At 37.3% G+C, this 20,139-nt stretch overlaps 1 protein-coding gene across 1 annotated transcript in view; it reads right to left on the bottom strand.

Moving 5' to 3' along the window:
* Positions 1-2,278: 2,278 nt before the first annotated feature.
* GABBR2 (gamma-aminobutyric acid type B receptor subunit 2) overlaps positions 2,279-20,139 on the bottom strand; it is a gene marked incomplete at its 3' end in the record, with an annotated part of 253,995 nt that continues 236,134 nt past the window's right edge. The window contains exon 8 of the mRNA XM_017739111.1: positions 2,279-2,339. Coding sequence (XP_017594600.1) covers positions 2,279-2,339 — 61 coding nt within the window. The remainder of the gene's footprint in view (positions 2,340-20,139) is intronic.

Below are 20,139 nucleotides of genomic sequence, written 5' to 3'. Positions count from 1 at the left end.
TTACAAGACATCTTTGATGTGGTCTTTTTTCCTTGAAATCATCATGATTTGTATTATATTCTAAAAAAACCCCACTTTAACCAATGAGTTGTATGTCTCATGGTCGATAGCTCCTAACAGCTATAACTACAAAGGAAAAACCCATTTACCATTTTAAGCACTGGACTTAATTAACTTCTTTACATTATTAGGAACTTTCCCAATAGTCTAACAATTATTAAAAGTTAATGAGAATGTTTCAGAAAGCTTCCTAACCAATAAAGGATTCTTTTGAACAGATTAATAATGTCTACGATTATACCACAAGTATTGAATATAAAAGCTTTGAACAAAAACAATACCAATAAAAGAACAGAAAAATCCTTGATAATATTTAGAATATAATTTGTAGTTAAAACCCCCCCAAACTTTTATCTATGTTGTTATACTTTCCTTATTTCAATTTCTCATACATTTTTGCACATTCTCCTTATTTCCAAAATGACTGAGAAATTAACAAAACTTGAGACAAGCCTTAAGATGCATTGACAGGCTATTGCTTGCATGAGGAGAAATCCAACCCTCCTCTGGCATTTCTCCATAGGATGCCTGAGTTATTTTTTTTTCTGTAGGTTAATTGGAAACCTTTGTTTGATGATCAAAATACTCAGTATGTGCCTGAATCACTTCTGAAATAGTAATTTTGCAATTTCAAGGAATTTTAAAAGGGGTGGCTGTCTCCTGTGTTTTTACTGATCAAACAATATTTCAGCTGATGGTAAAACCATTCATGTTAAGTAGTATCTGATATGAAACTGAAAATGTTATAAAGAACCTCAGTCTGAATGGCTGGAAAAAAAAATCAGTATAAAATCAGCTATACTGGACTTCTACTGCTCCTCTGGATTAGTTCAGAAGATATATATTGCACCTCCCCATGGTCCCCAATCACATCCTTAATGTGCAGATGGAACATGCCAAACTTCCTCCTCACTCTGGGAGGGTATTTGTAGCTGCCTTAGGCAAAATGCATTAGAGCTCTTCCAGACTTCTGAGGAATAAACACCTCTTGTAAAAATTTTCTCATGATTCTTTCATGTGGCTGTAAACACTGCTATTGTGAAAAAAGAAGGTGGGGGGAAGGAAGAAGAGGAAGCAATCAATATTTATCATTAGTGTTGAGCAAGAATTCCTAAATTACATTACCGTGAGATGATGTCTGCAAAGTTTTAGTGGGTCAAAATGCTTCCGGGAACATGAATTAATAGCATCACTTACAGTTGTGAAGGCAAGAGCAATTCTGAAGATTGCTTCAGTAATTTAGAATGAGTAACAACAGATCCCCTCAAGTGCATTGCTTTTCATTAATAATAATGTCCATACAGCAGACAATTTCTGTTCAAAGAATGAGCCTTTGTAACTTGGTCAGCAAGATTATGTTTAAAGTGATCTCCTGAAAACAAAGGGAGAGCAAGCTCTCTCTCATGCATTGTATGAAAAGAATTTGCCAGCTTACTACTACCCTCACGAGACCATCCAAATGCAATCATCTCCTGTTTGATCTCAGCCTCAGCCTAGGAAAAAAACCGCATAAATTGCATTCTATAAACTGCAGAAACAACATGAATCACCATTTCGGCAGAAACCTGTCCCAGCAAGTGCCTCATCCTGGCTGCAAATGGCCCCTGACAAATCTCTATGGCATCATTTGTGGTCTCTGCTGCTGAGACCATTCCCTGCAGGAGCAGCTCAGGCTGAGAGGATGCAGCAGGCTTGGTGAGTTGCGCTGTGGAGCGTGTTGCCTCCAAGGGATGGGGTCAGCAGTTTGTGTCCTCTGCACGCTGAGGGACTGACTCCTGAAGCAAGTTTTAGCAAGCAGTTGCAGAATGTCAAAAGTGAGTTTTCAGAGAGCGCTAAAACTAACTTGAAAGAGTTGAACAACAAAAATCCTCTCTGAATTCCTTTTCACACCCAGTTTTAAGGAACAACTGTATTAAGAAGTGGACGTTTAGCTGACCAGTAGAGTTTTTTAAACAGCTGTTGGTTGCTATAGATCCGCAGTTTCTATAAATATGTGGATTGTTGTCAAGAAAAATTCTCAGAAATACTTCACAGCACTCAAGGTTCAGAACACAGTATTTTAAACAGGTAACAAAAACTTATTAAGTTCCTTTCTGCATCTTCCAAGTAGTTCCTTTTCAAAATAATTGTACTTACTTAGAACATCCTGAAACAAATGTAACTGACACAAAAGTTTGAAACTGCATACATAATATAATGAAAATTGCTTACAACCTACCTTGGAATTGAGTAAATTTGATGGTTCCCATCCTCTCTCCATTTCTGAAAACAACTTCACCCTAAATAAAACAAATAAACACTTTAAAATTTTTATATAAATCCCTCATAATATAGTTTTTCATTACATTTTAATTTTCCATTACCTATTAAAATTACCAAAGCAGTGTTTAAACTCTGAAGATAGTAGATTCAACCAGATTCAAAATAACTCAAGAACACCTCCTTATAGCCTTCTTCCACAGATTTCAAATGGCCTTAGAAAGGTGACCAGTGTTACCATCCACTTTTCATGGAAGGAAATGGAAATACAATAAAGCCAGTAACATATTGAATTTCAGATGATCAGAGATATGCAAACAATTTATTTTCACTGTTTGTTTTTATCAAGGATACGTAAAAATTTTCGAAGATCACACAAGAAAAAAGTTTTTCATTTCATTCATCCATCATACAGTTCTCCAAATGGCTCTGTAAGCTATTTATCTTATCTTATATACTTATCCTACTAGATTATAGATACCAGTAGCTCCTGTGGCTTGGTTCTGTACTATACCAATATGTGTGTTCTAGTATTCATTTTAATTGTAATGTCTTTAAATCAGTACTACCATTTGTGGTGCTACACACTGTTACTTGTCAATATAATGGCCATGTAATGCTGAAACCTCCTCACATATCCCTAGGAAATTACTCCCATCTTTCTTCCCATCTTTCTGGATTAAATTAAGAAAAGGTCTTGTTAAATTTCCTCCTTACTTCAGCTATTTCATAATTGAGCATGAAAGAAGAGGGTTTCACTCATTTATGATAAGTATTTTTAATATTTTGAACCTGTAGTGGAGAGCTGAATGCTGTCAAGATAGATTGCTGTTCTACTTCATCCCTGGTTTGGCTTATTAACAGCATCTCCATAAATATTTGTTTTGCAGACATCAGAGTAAAGAAACCAAATGGTAAACCTGTGAGGCTACAATACATTTCTCTGTGCAAGCCTGCCACTTTTAGGATGACCCTTTATGGTCACTGAAGGGATGCACTGAAGGCCTCTGAAATACTGAAATCAGGTCCCTGCAGGAACAGTACAATGGTTTTGTAGAACAGCACACTCACCCCGCAGTTTCCTGCAAGCCACAAAACACCATTTCCCTTTAATAAATAGAAGAAGCCTTAAACAAGTATAAGCCACACTGTGCTAAGCTTGAAGAGCCAAAAGCCCCAGTCTCCTGGCTATTTTATGAAAAATAAGAGAATTACATTTGAAGTAAAAGAAGTGATATAAATAGATAATAAAATGTTGAATTTAATTTTAAAAACTATAGCAATGCTAGTAAGAAATAAGCCAATCAATGTTTCAGAAACCTGCCCTTAGGAATTATGTGTTGATTTATGGTATGAGAAATGAGCTATAATCTGTTGATATTCCAGGGCTCACATCAAGCCATTTCTTTGCTATTGAGATAACATACCATAAGATTTAGCTAGAGAGTTGTCTTCTTTACACTTGAGATTCATAAATTACTAAAAGTGTTTTTTCTTTATTTAAAGTAGTGGACATTTGAATAATAGATATTATTCAAATTAAGATGCAATGTTACAAAAGCCAATCTTAGCACTATTTCATCCTTTCTTTTTACCTCACCACACACTGCAGCACATGGGTCAGTACAAACTGCAGTTCATGGTGGGACGCACCGTAAAACCCAGGACTTATGAAATCCATGTGAATATAGCAACACACAAAATCCTCTTATGCCTTCCATTGTGTTTTAGTGACATTACATAGGCATATTTAGATACTTATGAGCAAAAGGATCAGTGATTGTATAGAATTAAAGAAAATAATGGAACTAATGTTAATATTAACTTCTTCAGAAGATGATCATCAAATTAAAAAATATTTCTTGATCAAGTCAGTGTTTTATTTCAAGAGATGTAAAATCCTGAACAAGCATTTAAATCAACTGCACAATTAAATAACTTCCACTTAGAATAAACCCCACCTTCTACTATATATCAAATAGTTAATAAGCAAAGCTTTCCTCTTCCATTACACACAGGTCATCCAGATGGAGACCAGCAGAAACCACACTGGTGTCTTGGTGCCTATTTTATTTTCTTCAATCTACCATCTAAACTTTTTTTCTTTCTTTAATAGTTGTGAAAGTGAATGCCAGAGTAAATACCAATCTGCCCAGCTGATCTGTCCAGCTTTGTGGACAGGCATCTTCACAATAGCAATGACCCTTGAAAAGTTGATGGGAAGGAAACAGAAAGTTTGTGGCTTGGATTCCAACAGACAGTGATGCAAACAGAGGGTGGAAGAGGAGCTGCATGAGCTCAGTCTGGCACAGTCTGGCACCCCTGGATTTTGCTGCTGGAGTGTACAGCCACCGCAGCACACGGCATTTCAGCTTTTTTGGCCCAAATACATCCCTGCATTTGGGATTCATTGCAGCTGCATAATTCATCATGCAGCCTTACACAGGTGTAATTTATTCAGTTTTCCTGAATGTACAACTACCCTTAAGTATAAAAAATACTAATCTCACATTGCAAGATAGGCGGTGCGGACAACAGAAATATAGAAGCTTATGTTGTAGGTTTCTTAGATTTTTTGTTTATTTGTGTTTGTTTGTTTTTGTTTGTTTGCTTTTTGATACATCTCTGACCTGCTTCCCTTGTAATTCTTTGGCCTTTTTTTGCTTGTTTTTCTCAAAAAGCTACAGTGCTTGAATGTCCTTTAAAAATGATGAAAACCAAACCAAACATTTCAACAGCGTCAATCTCACAATTGCTACATAGAAGGATATCATCTCCCTATTTCTTCTGAGTACCATCATCTTTTTTGTGCTCTGTTTTACAAACCTAATATTGATTTATGTACTTCATTATACAGAATAATTGTTTCATCCCCTTAATAAAAAGACAGTCTCTACCCTCTTTGTGTGTGGAGTCTTCCCCTCTTATCTTAAGTCATTAGTCCTTTATTTGTGGTCAGAATAAGAAGTCCACATGATCTGTTCACACTTACAAATGATTAGCCACCATTAGATTTATTTCAGACACGTGGGACTTCCCCTGTCTTCACAGCAGTCATTTGTCTCTACTTGGAAGGAGCTGTTTGTTATGCTTCTATTTTTTTTCCTGGTGGTTAAAAAGTAGGTATCTTTGCTATATTATGAACATGTCATTAAGCTCTTTCTGAGCTACAAAGCACTAGAATTTATTAGAATTTTCTTTCCATTATCTTTCACAGTATTTTTATTCGGCTCTGGACATAGGCCCATGCCAAACTTACAATTCTTTCATTCTTCATACACTGAAGTCCACAGTCAGGACAATTTTTTATTCATATCTTTAGTTTTCTTCATCTTCTTCAATCAAATTAGAGTTTGGAAGTTTCTTAACTGCTCTCAGTCAGGGCTAGGTCTACACTTTGACCACCATTTAATTTACTGTGTATTTTCTCCTGCAAAGTATCTCAAATTCAGTAAACAGAGAAATAAATGCATAGCATTTACTTTATGATTTTCAGTACTATCCCTGCAAAAAATGTCAGCTTTAGACCATGTTTACTTCCTTCTTCAGCAGTCTTCCACCACATGGCACCAAACAACTATTTATTCAACTGTTTATAATATACTCAGCCTACATTTTTTATCTTATTGCTTGTTTAAAAGGTCATAATTATATATTCAAGCTAAATTGATAACACAAATACCCCTTCATCAAAGGAAAGACCATGAGTATGTTGACAGAAACACCACAGATGGATGCAAGGTGGTTAAATACCACAGGACTCCTGTGCCCTGAGTGTTTTCCAGCGGGCCAACACATTTCAGGACACTGCTTCAGTTCCACGTCACTGTCCAGGAATCTGGGCTGCTCTGCCCTATAGACAAGTCATGTCCTCATATAACAGTGTTTAAACCCTGTGGCTTTCCATGAAGCATCTGAGCCTACACAGTCAAACCTGCTCCAAAAATGACCATTGGCATTTTCCCAAAAATAAATTAACTCAGTCAGTTTTGGGATACTTGAGTGAGATATTTGATACCAAGCAAACAATCTAAATAAATGCATGCAGAAATAACTGAAAATCAGTAGGATAACTATGACAACTGAAATAGTATTTTATATAATTTTACATATTATTTATATATTTGTATAATATATAAAACTAAACCTGTCTCTTTAAGTTCTGTGACATATGGTGAAATCAAGGTGTACTTCTGAACTTGTAGTTTCCTTATTGGACTACCTCCAGTAAAAGTAGAAGGCAGGGAAGGCAAGCATCCCAGGACAGGAAACCTAAGAGCTCGCTAACACCCAGAGGGCGCTGTATTGGCCTCTCGCACTGCTCCTAGCTGTACAGCCCTACACCTACCTGCTGGTAGCTCAGCATTCATCAGACCCCTGTGTGAGCTGTAGTGGCCTATTAAACCAGCAAAATGCATTCAGTGGGGATTTTTTTAAACTTTATTTTTTATTGTTTAGGCAAGTGGGGGATATGTTTTTTTCTGAATTGTTGAACCAGAGCCAGCACAAAGGAGCCCTAGAAGGATGAAGTGCTAGCAGAAGGAGGTAGAAGGAAGGGAGCAAGACACTTTCTGTTTGCCCCAGATCCTTTCAGAAGACTTTCTATGTTATCATGCAATCCACACAGCCTGCTACTCACATGTTGCACTCAATTTACTCATTCAGGACTCCTTAACTACTGACACACTTTCCCTGACACATACAAAGTAGCAAGTTGGCATTCTGTGGCTCTTGGCTCTGCAACATGTGGGCAGTGAAGAGCTACACACCGGAATTCAGAGCCTCTTCCACCTTTCACAGTTCCATGTCCGAGACAGCAGTGTTTATAGAGAAAGGAAATATCATTTATTCTACCTACCAGGCTTTTAGCTCTGCAAGGATAACCTCACTTCTGAAACAAAACAGCAAGCTTCCAGCTGAGGGCAGCTCGTGCACAACTCTTCTGGTTTCAACCTAGTTACATCACTCATTCAGCTGCAGACAAAGAGCTAAGCACAGGAGATGTAAGCAGAGTGCAAGAGAGGATACCAGGGAGACAGCAGTGAAGGTGGAACCCCCTGTGGGATAAAGAGGTAACCATCATCTTTGGACAAATGAGAGGAGAGCAGAAGGCAGAGAGTGACTGAAATTAAAATGCTCCATCAAATCAACAATGCTCCTCAGTCCATGACTTTATATCTTTAGACTGCTGTGGATAAAATGTTTCTAGAACATTTGATCAAAGCAGGCTCAGTGACTGCTGCTTTTCAAGCCCTGAGATTACTTTCAGAAAAGGTGTTTCTTTCAAAATTTTCAAGATTAAAGATTAAAATCTGAAATAGTTTACAATCCATTGGGATGTCTTTTCCCTGCCTGTTTTCTCTCTTATGACATTTTCTAAAAGCTTTGGGTAACTGAACACTGGTGTCTGGAGAGAAGCAGAGCAGCTCAAAGAGCAGGGTGAAGAACAGCTAAAAACCTGGCCTTGGCTAACATTTTCTAAGTGAAGCAATACCACCATTCTCATCTAAACAGAAACTTGTGTTCTAGCTATGACAGAGCAGGCATAAAATAGCAGGAAAAAAAATGAACAGGCTTACTTTCACACATTAAGTATCCATCTACACCATAGCAAACATGCTATGTATGCTTAAAAAACATACCTACAAACAAGTTACTTTCCCAAACACAAAAACATCGGTTTTGGAGGAAACCAGTGTGGAAGAAGGAAGCTAAATTGTTGGAAGAAAATTGTCAAGGAAAAAAATTTCTGGTAATCATGACAGTGACAGAAAAGAAAAATAAAGAATTGGCATTCATCAAATCCCTTAACATTGGAACTAGGACGCACTCATCTATTAGGACAGAAAAATCAGTGATGCTTTTCACATTATTCCTTTGCACAGGAGGTAATGACCTTCTGAAATTTGCATTGAGTGAGGATTACTTGTGTATTTATTTCATTTAGAAACAGAGGACTGGGATGTGACTCAGTCTACTGATCTCATGGGACACTTCATATATTCTTGTGTAGCTTCTGTGAACTCTTGCTAGTCAGACAAGTAAATGGAAAACTATATCTCAGAGATATCTCAGAGATCAGGAAATAGTAATGATTTTTTAAATAGGTTACAGAAGCTGCTCTCATATGAATGAAGTATGGGATAAGCAGATGTACAGGTTCACATCGAAGGCAATTTGGAAATAAAGAACACAGCAGAGAATTTTTTTTCCCCTCCCTCATGGCAAAAACTGTTCTGGGCAAAAATATCCAGCAATTTTAATAAAAAAGATGGGCTTTTTGTCTCACATTTGCCAAGATCTTTGTTAGCATCAGCTAATTCAAGTAGTCCGTGGCATAGCCCATTGTGTTCTGCTTTGGCAATCGTCTACCTTAAATGCGTACAGAATAAGTAATAGAGTTTCTCAAAATTTAAAAAAAAAAAATCCCTGGTATGTAAAATAATTCCTTGAGACTATCTTGAACTAAAATCATTTCCCAAAACCAAGTTTCCTAAAAAAAGAAAAAGCTACTATGCCTCTCCTAAAATCATGACAGCAAGGAGTTATATTCCACAGCTGGGCTGGAAGAAATGGAAAGTGAAGGCCAACACCTACAGTCTCAAATTGAGTATAACATCTTTATGTACCTATCATTCACATACATCCTGAATCTAGGATTTTGTGGAAATACAAAGTACGATAAGCCTTACCACCATGGTTTCATCATACTGTCACTACACTCCCTTCTAAACAAAGAGTTCCAGTCTATTCAGCCTCTTCTTCCAAGGAGAGAGGATTTTTTTTTATTTTGCCTATCTCCCTTCTCTAAACTCCTATTACAATTTTATTTATTTCCTGACAAAGGCATAACTGAAGCACAGATGCTCTTGCTGTGTAGAAGGGTGCCTCTATTTCTAACTAATATTTTGCTAGCTGATCTTTACCATATTTCAGGCAGAACTTCAACTCTTTTTTTCTTTTTTTTTCTTTTTTTCAGGGAAGTGAAAGAATCAGATGGGGAACAGATAAATTTCTTTAGTTAAAATTTCTTCCCACCATCTCATCAGCATCCTCTATCATCAGCTGTCATTGCATAAAAGTGTGCTGTTGGCAGCACAATGACACAAGCCCAGACTAAGCTTCTCCATTAGATTAGCATTTAGATGCAGCTAAACAATTTTACACAGCTATGCTGAAATGAGACAGCACAATCATAGCATTTCTTTCAGCAAAGCAAGCAAATGCATCATTTACGAACATCTGAGCCCTCCGTTTACACACAGAAGCAAGACTAAGGGAATAATGTCCCTGACAAGGTACCAGCAATTCATAAGCAGGTAAAAAGCGGGGAGAAAAGGATGCTAGCCAGGAAATCATGCATCAAAGGGTATCAGACTTGCTGGCCATTGCAGGTGAAGAAAGATGAAACCTTTATGCTTTGTTACTCAGCAATGTGCTTTTACACATTCATCACATTCATCTGGCCAGCACAAGGCAAAGCAGTTAGATGCTATTCTGTTTTTTATGGCCATATCATTTTTATGCAGTGATACGGTTTTTTTGTGAGTCATCTCTTTCAGTGATCAGGTAAGCTCTATGTTGGACATCATTAGTGGTCTTAGGTTTAAAAGCGTGGCAGCAAAGAAATTGAAATGAAACATACATACTTGAGAGCTATTTTGCAAGCTTTTTTCTGAGTACTTCAGAAACAAAATGACAGGCACTGGAACAGTGTGCAACAAATGCTTTCAAGTCTGGTGATATATAATATATAACAGCACTGACTGTTGGTATTTAGCCAATTTCCTGATCTATGGTTGGCCTCTGAAGCACGAGCAATGTAATTCCTTTTCTCTTGACTCAGTCTCTTCCAGGAGTGTGTGAAAACATTGGTGTAAACAACCTGTCTTTTAAGGTGGCAAGAGAAAGGAAACAGTCTGAAGCACAGGGACTAGGAACTCAAGACCTTTCCAGTGTGCATAAAAAAGTAAATACAAACAGCTGAGGTGATGCTCAGAATTGTTGTTATGAGGTTGAGTCCCTGATGATTTCAGTTTCTAGCTTTGTGTGTCTGTAGAAACAGCGTAACAGCACATTGTCTTCCACCACCATGGTTTTTTCTCCACTGCTTTTGTAAGAATGAATCAGAAGACATGGCAAAAAGCCTTTTGAGGACACCACATTAAGCAGCAGTTCCATCTCTTCAACAGCAATTTTATATGATGTTCTGAAGTAATTTCTTCCATTTTCTTTAAACTACATTAATCTCAGCAGAGAGCAGAACCGCACAAGCTGTATTTCATTTGTTCTGATGATGACCCAAATGACTGCAGGAGCCACTGCCTCTTCTCTGTGCGCTTCCTGCCCAGGCTCTGTCACATTGGCTGGACTCATGAGATTACTTTGTTTACTCTCTTCTTTCTAATGAGCAGGCAGCCTCTGTTATTAGCAAGGTCTTCATATCCAAAGTAGAACACACTGGCATTACCCATGTGCAAGTGCTGAGCACAGCATCTTCAGACTATTATCTTTCTAAGGGAGCAACTTTAATTCAAAACTGCCTTAACAGGAAAGGGGAATTTAAAAAGTTGCAAAGACCAGACATCTTTACAAATCTCTTTGTAAGTATGTATACCTGTCAGTCACGGATGATTCTCACTACTGGGTAGAGAAAAGACAATGATAGAAGACTCATTCCCAGTGTTTCATGGCTACTCTACATCCGAAAAGGCCCCTGCAGGCAGAAGTGTGACCTGACACTGACCAGGGAAGAATGTTTGAATCAGTTAAAAGGTGTTTTTTTGTAGCGAGCAGCCATCCAGGCCTAGACCACTAACACTGATTTTCCCTCTTTTTATGCAGTACAAACTCTTATACAGGAACTCAGACTGTTTAATTCAATATTCATAAAATGTTTCTAATGATTAGAGGATTTTAAACGTTTCTTTGGTAAATCAGATAAGACAGTTCAAAGCACATGGGAACTGACTGTCCAGAACATTGACTTTCTAATACATTTCCTAGTAACCATCACTGAAATAGGTCCATTTTTCATTTCAGAATGAGACAACAATTTTTGTTCATCTAAGTTTACAGCAAGCTTCTAACGACCTTTTAATTTAGCCCGGTTGTAGTTTTGGCATTATTTGACAATTGCCAGAATTGTTATGACATTTAAGATGTCTATTTCTGTAAAGCTAAAAAGCCTAGCCTAAGCTATTTCCAATCCTAGGACTCTCAGATTTACTTTTCTTTAAAATTTCGGATTTTGTCTATGTTGCTATCAGAAAGTACTCCTGAAGACAGCTATGTTTGATGAAATGAAGTAGAAGTTTCATCTTCTTCCCTTTCTTCAGCACTGCATCCCTCCAGGTGATGCTTTCATCAGCATCAAATTCTGACTGAATCTGCAGAGAAGAGCATTAGCATTGCTGAGCACAGAGATTTGAACAGGCTTGGCAGTGGCATGAAGGATATCTAACCAGCATATTCTTAGTAATATCAAATTCAGCCCTTTTCATTGTCCATTTTAATCATTCAGGCTATTCTAACCTGTGCCAACAACCTGCAGAGAGTCTGTAAGACATAACTGGCATAGTTTTGACACTTCAGAGATTCTCTATTTATATGCTTGTAGCAGTTTTGCTGAGGAAAGATGGTAGGTGCTTTGTAAAACACTCAGATCTAAAGAAGCTGAAGAGGCTCGGTTTGGTTTACGAGTGGTCAGTGCCATACACCACTAGATCCTACACAACATAGCAGCTTTCCAGCTGGCACAGGTCAGAGATCTCAAAGGTGTAGCTCTCTTCAGGCTTCATAAAGCAATGCTTAATGTAATAAGTAATGGTGTTACTCTGGGATCACTCTTCCTACATTTTCAGAACACTAAAGTTAAGGCTTACTGATACTTAAATATCTTCCCACTGTGACGGATGCTTTTAAAAACTTTTGTGAAACACTTTGTTGTTTTAATCACATTCTCCCCCTAAAATTAATCAAAAATCAATGTCATACTAAAAATTTGAGACATACCTAGTCACTTAATAGATAAACAGTTTAGTTTTGAATGAAATATACTACTTGAAATCTCTTTAAGATTCCCCATGGACATGATGATGGCAATGAAAACAAGACAACAGATGATATCCCCTTGACACTCCTTAAGTCACATTAGCTAATTTGTCGAAATTAGTATAAATGCAAGGTATTAGTAAACTGAGCCCTCTTTTTGGGTTTCTTCTAACTCAAGGTAGTGTTTAAAGTCCATTTAATGCTATGAAATAACTACAGACTAGACATCTCTCTCTCTCTCTTCCGACTACTGCCTGACAGTGTTTCCACACCCAGGATGGTATCTACATGCCATACCGACTAATTCAGATGTGCCCAGGCAAGTGAGCTGGTAAATTTACATAGGAAAACCAGATTGGTGTCAGTCCGTAAGTACAAGCAGATTCCCAGACTACCAAGCTTGATCTAGTGAATTTCCTTTCTCAGCTCAGACATCACTATCTGCTTCTGGACAAAAAAACCCAACCCAATCCAAAGCAACAACCAAACTAAAAAACAAACGAACGAAAAAACCCCAACCCGATCCCCAAAAAACCAAACATAAAACTTAGGAATCCCACTGCCATCACCAAAACCAAACAAACACAAAAAAAAACCCCCCCCTTCAAAAAAAAAAAAAAAAAAAAAAAAAAAATTGCACTTATTTTTAAGGTACTGCTCTCAGTTCCTGCTTGAAGAGGAGTGCAGGCAGCAACACAGTCAGTAAATTTGGAACTGGAAGGGAATTACTACCCACCAATGCATTTCATGGTGCTATATTCACATCTAAGCTCCTGAAATTATAAAACTGAGTATGGGGAGCTTTTTTACTTCCATTATTTCCATCAGAAGACTGCTTCTGAACCTGAATCTTCTTATCATTTTAAGCTTTCCCCTTGCTTTCAGGTTCCTCTTATTATTGGCCATATACTTACTTTTAGGCTCACAGTATTATTTAAGGAGATCCCCCTGTTCTTTTTTTAAATGATATTTGTGCAGAGAACAAGTAGTTCTCCACTCAGCAGACTAGGTATTCTCAGATCTGCGACAGGGAGGAGAATAAAAAACAGCTGAGTTATCTTTCCACCACAAAAGTTGGTTTTATATAGGAGGAAGATTTTTACCTGGCCAGTCTGAAATGTCTCTCTCATGAACAAAGTATATTGGAACTTCATGTTCCAGAATGGAGGCAGGGATTGAATTTCAGTGTCCTGGAAGTGAGACTGGAGAGGAACCATTCTGGGCTGCTGTTCTCTGAAGCTTGGACACCTACACTCTCTTTAAATGCCTCTGTATGCCTAAAGTAGAGAGATTAATGCTCTCCTCTGATAATTTGGCAGAATGACACAATCAATTTATTTAACACTTACAAGAATTTGAAATTGGTATAACCCTTACTTTGCTGTAATGAAAAGGAAAAAGAATAAATTTTAAAAGACACAAAGAATGCTGGAAAATAGGGAAAAATCCACATACATTTCCCCATGGATAAAGGGCTAAAATCAGTTTTCAGATTTCAAAAATATTTTGAAAGGAAAATATAAAATGTTTTCTTTTGAAACTGTAAAAAAAATTTCTAAATACTGAAAATACTGATATTTAAATTTTGAAAAAACAAATTTTTGTGTGTCTATCAAAAGGCTGATGGTGGCAGAATACCACTCAAAAGAGGAGATAATCTTTACTAACCCATAACTGCTACTCATAACTAACTCTTTAGAGAATAATGTATACAAACCTACACTAATTCCCCTAATTTATATTCAGAGAGGACTGGACTCATTTGAAAACCAGCTGAGCTTTCATTTCCCTCTCGAGAGCACTACCCCAGCCCCACACCCCTGAATCATACTGAGCTGGGGCTGAACTGATGTTAGAGCCCCAGCAGTGCTCTAGCAACTGAGCAAGCTGATGACAGTGCAAATCCACTGGAAATTCTGCTGGCAGCACCTCAGCTTGTACTGAAGGTAGTTCTGAAACTGCTCTGCAGGGGTGCTGGACTGATTTTAAGCTTAGATTTTCCAAGGCAAGGACAGTTACTCAAAAGCTTTCTTATCAGTTTGGCTGCCTTCTTCAGCCCTGTTTAAGACCTAGGAAGCATTCTAGCTGGAAAAGATCTCACTGGAAAACAAAGAAACCGTTGTTTAAAGATGCAGTACGCTTCATTTTCCTACAAAAGATCCAACACTACAAGTTCCAAATAAGCACCCTGAGTTGAAGCTCACACTGACACCTCTGTACTTAAAGCATTCCAGCATCAGATGCTTGGCTTCTTGGAGAGACAGCAATAATATCTAAAGAGCCCGAAGGAAGACAAATGACAGATTCCATTATTTTCTCTGGCTATCTCCAGTATCATAACCTTTTCCTTATCTTGGTCAACACACACACTGAGTGGAATGGGACTAAATTTCTTTTTAATACTCTGACAGACTGCACTGCTCCGTGCAATAGCAGCAAACCTCGTATTCACAGGTGCCCTTAAAAATCAGTTACTTCTATTTTTTAATTCTTCTCATCAATCACCTATGCTAATTGGCCAAGTGTATGGCATGCCTGTAGAGTATTAAATGTCCCAAAATAACTAATGAGAAGCCTTTTATTTCATCTGTCTCAAATGAAAATGGTATTAGAATAAGAAAGTATTTCCTTCTCTGCCACTGGCATTCAATGAATATTTATGATGTTTTTCAGTATATTGCAGTGATATGACAATGTTGAATTCCAGCTAGAATGAGGATATAGCACTTAAAAGGAGATTCTACTCTTTTTCTATCACTCATAAAAGGAATTAATGATCTCAAAACAGCTAACAATTGCTTCTCAAATTAGATCATATTTATCTACATATTCTAAGCTGGAAAAGGAATCTCTTAATTTGTAGCAATAACTATCTTTAAAAACATTAATATTGTGAACCCATTTATTAAATATTTGTAAAGCTATTTTATGCACAGCACTAATGATGACTGATCAAAGCATACGTAATTAATGGACAAGAAAGCAATCATTGCAATAATGGAAATCTTATTAGCATATAAATTATGTTGTTTTCAAAAACTCAGAATACTTATACAAGGAAGATACCACTTATTCCAGACCATTTTCCTGAAGCCTGTAAGCCAAGTCAACTTCCCTGGAACGGCCCTATTGCTGTGTCTCATGCTATCAGAAAAAACTTTACCCTCTGGAGAGGTACATGTAGGAGATGATTAGGAAGTTTCAATGCAGATCTGGGTATCAGGTGGTACTGCTGGGCTATGTTACTGTCCACATTACATAAAGGAATTTATGCAGCACTGTTTTTCAATCTTATTTCTCCCTCTTCTATTACCATCCGCCAGATAAGGTGCATTGGTAACCCCTAGGGACAGAAAGGGCTTTATTTATCTCACTCTTCTCTTTTTTCTCATCAGAAATCTTCCCTCTGCAATGTGACAGGGGGAATATACAGGAGCAGAAGAGGTGAGATGCTTACTGCTGCTGATGTGACTTTTTTGACTCAATGTATTCAGAAAAGGGATTTTGCTTACTAACCCCTGACAGTAATTTTTGTGGCTGGAAGCCAGGAACAATTTCCAGCACTCTCTGACTTATTTCCCAGGGTGGACACAGTCTTTCTGACAGCCAAAGACAGTGTTCATACTCTTTTCTGCCAGGGTATGTTCATACTCTTGAAAAGAGACACAGTGTTCATACTCTTATATTTTAAAGACTGAACTTTATTTTGCTCCCTGTACAGCGCACACAGTGAGTAGTGGATCCATTTGCTCCAAGTTGCAAACCTTTTTATATCTAACCCCCAGAAGACTATCAATATCCTATTTAAAGGTGGTGTCTGGAGAGAAAATTCATGTCTCCAGTCATTCTAACCAGTATTTGATCAACAGCATCATAGAAAGCATCTGAAGTCTTCTACTGACATCAGTGAAGCATAATTAATACAAATTTCTCTCAGGACAGCATTCATCTTTTCTTTTTTTGTCAAAATGTATCCAAATGACGATTATTTTTATCCAGAACATGCACTATGTTATTAATAAAGATCATAATTTTGAGATTTTCTGAGCCTCTGAACATCTTTAAGATTTATTCCTAGAAGTTGAGCCACTTCTCACTCCACCAAGTTTTTACTAATGGAATTTTCCCACAGAAAATAGTGGACTAAATATTCTACATGATATCTAAGCAAAAGAAACTTTTTTACTTGCTGAAGTGAGAAGGATAAGACCTTCTATTTTGCATGTGGGCTATAAAAGGCCATTGTAACCTTTTTGCCCAAACAACATGCATTTGACATGGGACTACATATTCCCACTGAAATTAAAGCATAAGATAGCTTCTGTCTTCACTCAATAGTGTTTAATTTATACAATTTACACATGCAGTAGAGCACTATGATAACTCTTTGTTTCCTTATGAGTGAAAAGGATGGTCAGGTGAGTATAAAATTTTCCCACCTTTAAAAAGTGTAAGATAAAGTGTACGAAAATCACACATCCCAGATATACTGAATATTACTTACAGGTGAGGAATAGGGAAATGGTAGACAAAGTATTTTCCAATTTGATTGCTTATATTTAATGAAACAATTGCAAGTTCCATGTTGTGATAGTCTAGTAGCCCAGCACATCAAATATGTTTTAGGAATTATTATACTGTCTTAATATTACAGGATTTTTCTCTAAAATTTTCATTTTATCAGAAATGGTTTCCTAAAAGAATAACTCCAATTGTAGCTTCAGCATCTTTAGTTCCAAATTTATCTAAGGAACCTATGGTATGAAAAACAAGTATTCCTCAAATGCACAACCTCCTATTGGAGTTTTGTTTTTAAATTTTTCAAATACTGTAAACTTTCTTCTGATTCTCTTCTTTCCAATATTATTAGTTATAATAAAATTGTCCTTTTTGCTTCTATGTGTATTAAATCAAAACAAGATTGTTTGGTCACTGTATGCAGTCAAACAAATTTGGTGTATCTCAGCATGATGCTTATCATGGAGACATGTTATGGTTCCAGAACTTTAGCCTTCCCTGTATTGAAGTAAGGTTGCTGTTGTAGTAAGCCCTTCCCCACTCTCTAGGCATTTTGTTTCTTTCCTCCTACTTATCTCTTTTACCTGATGATGTAAGTAAAAAATCAACTGAACAAAAATACTGTTGCTCAACATTTGAAATAAACAGATTTCCTCAGAGCAAAGTACATTCAACAGAGCTACAGTCTTGTGTTAGCTCTCCTTTCGTCATTTAATCCACAAACATTTCAAAACTTCAGCAAGCACCAGATCCAGAAAAAGCTCTCACATTTTGCCGAACCTGTCTGTTCATTTCAGTGTGCAGCAAATACAAGAGAAGTTTTTCATTCAGACACACTGCATGAAACACCATTCATTGAAAAGAAAGATCATGCAGATAGTTGTTATAAGAATATGCACTCAGTAAGAAAACACATTCAAATTCAAATGTGTTGGCTACACTTCAAACACGCTCCACGACAGAGCACTTATTGCTGTGTCTGACCTTCAAACAGAGCCCTCTCACCATGCAACAATTGCCAGAGGCTATCACAGAATATATCTTCAGGTAGAGTTCAGGCAGAGTCTTCAGGAATGGTGCCTATTCCGGAGCAAAGTGCTCAAGTGCTGCCTCCGCCTGCTGCAGTATCCTGGGTCACATAGACCAGCCCAAACCCACTGCTCCTGGGTTACTCTACCTCTACACCAAGAAAGAGCCCCGTGAGTGGAAAGGGAGCAATTACTCTCAGCTCTCAGTTCCCATTAGAGCTCAGTTTACTGCCCAGCATGGTGGGTTTGCTGGTATCACAGAATCAAAAAGGAAGCAGCAAGACAAAATGGGGAGAGCCAAAGAGCAGCCCTGAAATAAGAACACGAGACACCATTTTTTAAGATGAATCATCTTTCCTTATTTCATATCCTGGATGGCTATTTGGAAGAGAATTATGACTGCTTCTGCTAAAGCAAAGAGTACCACCTGGTTTTAATTTTTCTTGTTTTCACCTTTTTTAGCAGGATGCGATACATGGCCTTCAAAAAATTGGTGGTTTGCAAGTTACGTCATCTTTAAACTTATACTTAACCTTTCTCTACAGTGAAATCAGGTCAGGTTTTTCAAATAGATCATAAAATTGGTGCTTGTCAACAATGTCCTAGATGCAGCATTGAACATGCAGCTTTTCTACATAACTAGTAGGAACAAGCTTCCACATTTCTCCTGTTGCTTTATAACCTCTTTTGGAGTTTGGAGAGTTTTTAAAAGTGGTTTCCACTTCACCCAGACTTAAAAAAACGCAAACTGAAAGTACAGTTTCTTTATGCTGACATATGTAGAACTTTAAAATGTGAAAAATAGCATGCTAGCTTTGGGAAGAATTTTGACACATCCAATTTTTAAAGAAGTATTCAGTACTTTTAATGTTAAAAGTCTTCCATCAGTGTCTACAAATGCATGCTAATTACTGTGCATTTTAGAAGCACAATATAGCAAATATGAGAATCGCTTGAAAGTCTTGCCTTTATTAACATTATAGAGCTACAAACTGGACATACTCTGTCAATAAACACATCCTTGTTACCCTGCCTGCAAAGAGACTGCACCAAGGAAGGCTGGGAAAGCTGCCAGCTGTGCTTACCTACATCAATACTACCCTCCTGCAGTTAATTACAGGATTAAGCTGAAAAAACCATGCAGGCTTCAGGAATGTGGAGATCAGGATAGGAAAATAGCCAGTGTTTACGACAAAATAAATTTAATCTGAACAAACTAATATTCAAATTAAAGGCAAAGAGGGGAAAGTAATGAGAAAGATAAGCAAAACTGCCCCATCTGTCTGGAGTAAGTTCTGGAATAAGTTACACTGAGAAAACTCCTATCACACACAAACAGTGCCACTGCAGAAAGATGTGAATTAATGGAGGGAAATTTAGAAAGCCTCAACATAAAAGCAGCTTTTGCTAACATCATGCATATAAAATACTGTTTCCCCTCTCAGATCACGTTTAAATAAATGGCCTGCTCACTGCCACATAACTTCTTAATATATGCATTGGTGGAGGAATTTAAATCAAATTAAGTACCTAGGGATTAATTTCCCAGTGAAGATTAAGACCTTTCCATCTATATGAAATGGTTGAATAACAAGTAAAAAGAGATATTGTCACAAATATTTGAAGGAGGCAATCAGCAAAGAAATAAGCTTTTTCATTTAGGAACTGCAAAGCTAAAGGTCTGTAGAAGGAGAAGCAGACTAGATCACAGCACAAAGGCTAGGAGAGAGAAATATATCTTTAATAAAGACTTCAAGTTTTGGTCATGACCAGCAGGATTTTTTTTTCAACTACAAAAATAAGAGCAAAAGATAGTGCCATCTTGGAGTGGAAGAGAAGTGGTAGAGATGGTAGTAAGGTCCATATCCTGGGAGGGGGGAGGGTTTCAAGGCTGTGCACCACAGCATCTGCAGAGCAAACCATCCACATTTGCTGACTACAATCAGTGTCTAAGTCAAACAGACAGGTTGTCTGATTTCTAAATGGTTTTATTTTGGCTGCCAGTGGACAAAAGACAAAGGGACATGAACTTAAATCTGCATTTGCCTAAAAGGTTGTGATCATTAAAACTAACCTTTCTCATTGTTATAGCTGAAAGACAAGTAAAACAACAACAGAATCTTGAGAAGGTAATACTGATTAAATATTTTACTGTGATGAGGCAATTAATTTATAAAAATGGAGAAATAATACTTTGGCAGAGAATGATAGCCATCCCTCT

This window comes from Corvus brachyrhynchos, unplaced genomic scaffold (assembly GCF_000691975.1).
Source record: "Corvus brachyrhynchos isolate BGI_N302 unplaced genomic scaffold, ASM69197v1 scaffold7, whole genome shotgun sequence".
NCBI lineage: Eukaryota > Metazoa > Chordata > Aves > Passeriformes > Corvidae > Corvus > Corvus brachyrhynchos.
Note: the sequence above shows the minus strand (reverse complement) of the source record. Positions and strands in the feature narration are given on the sequence as shown.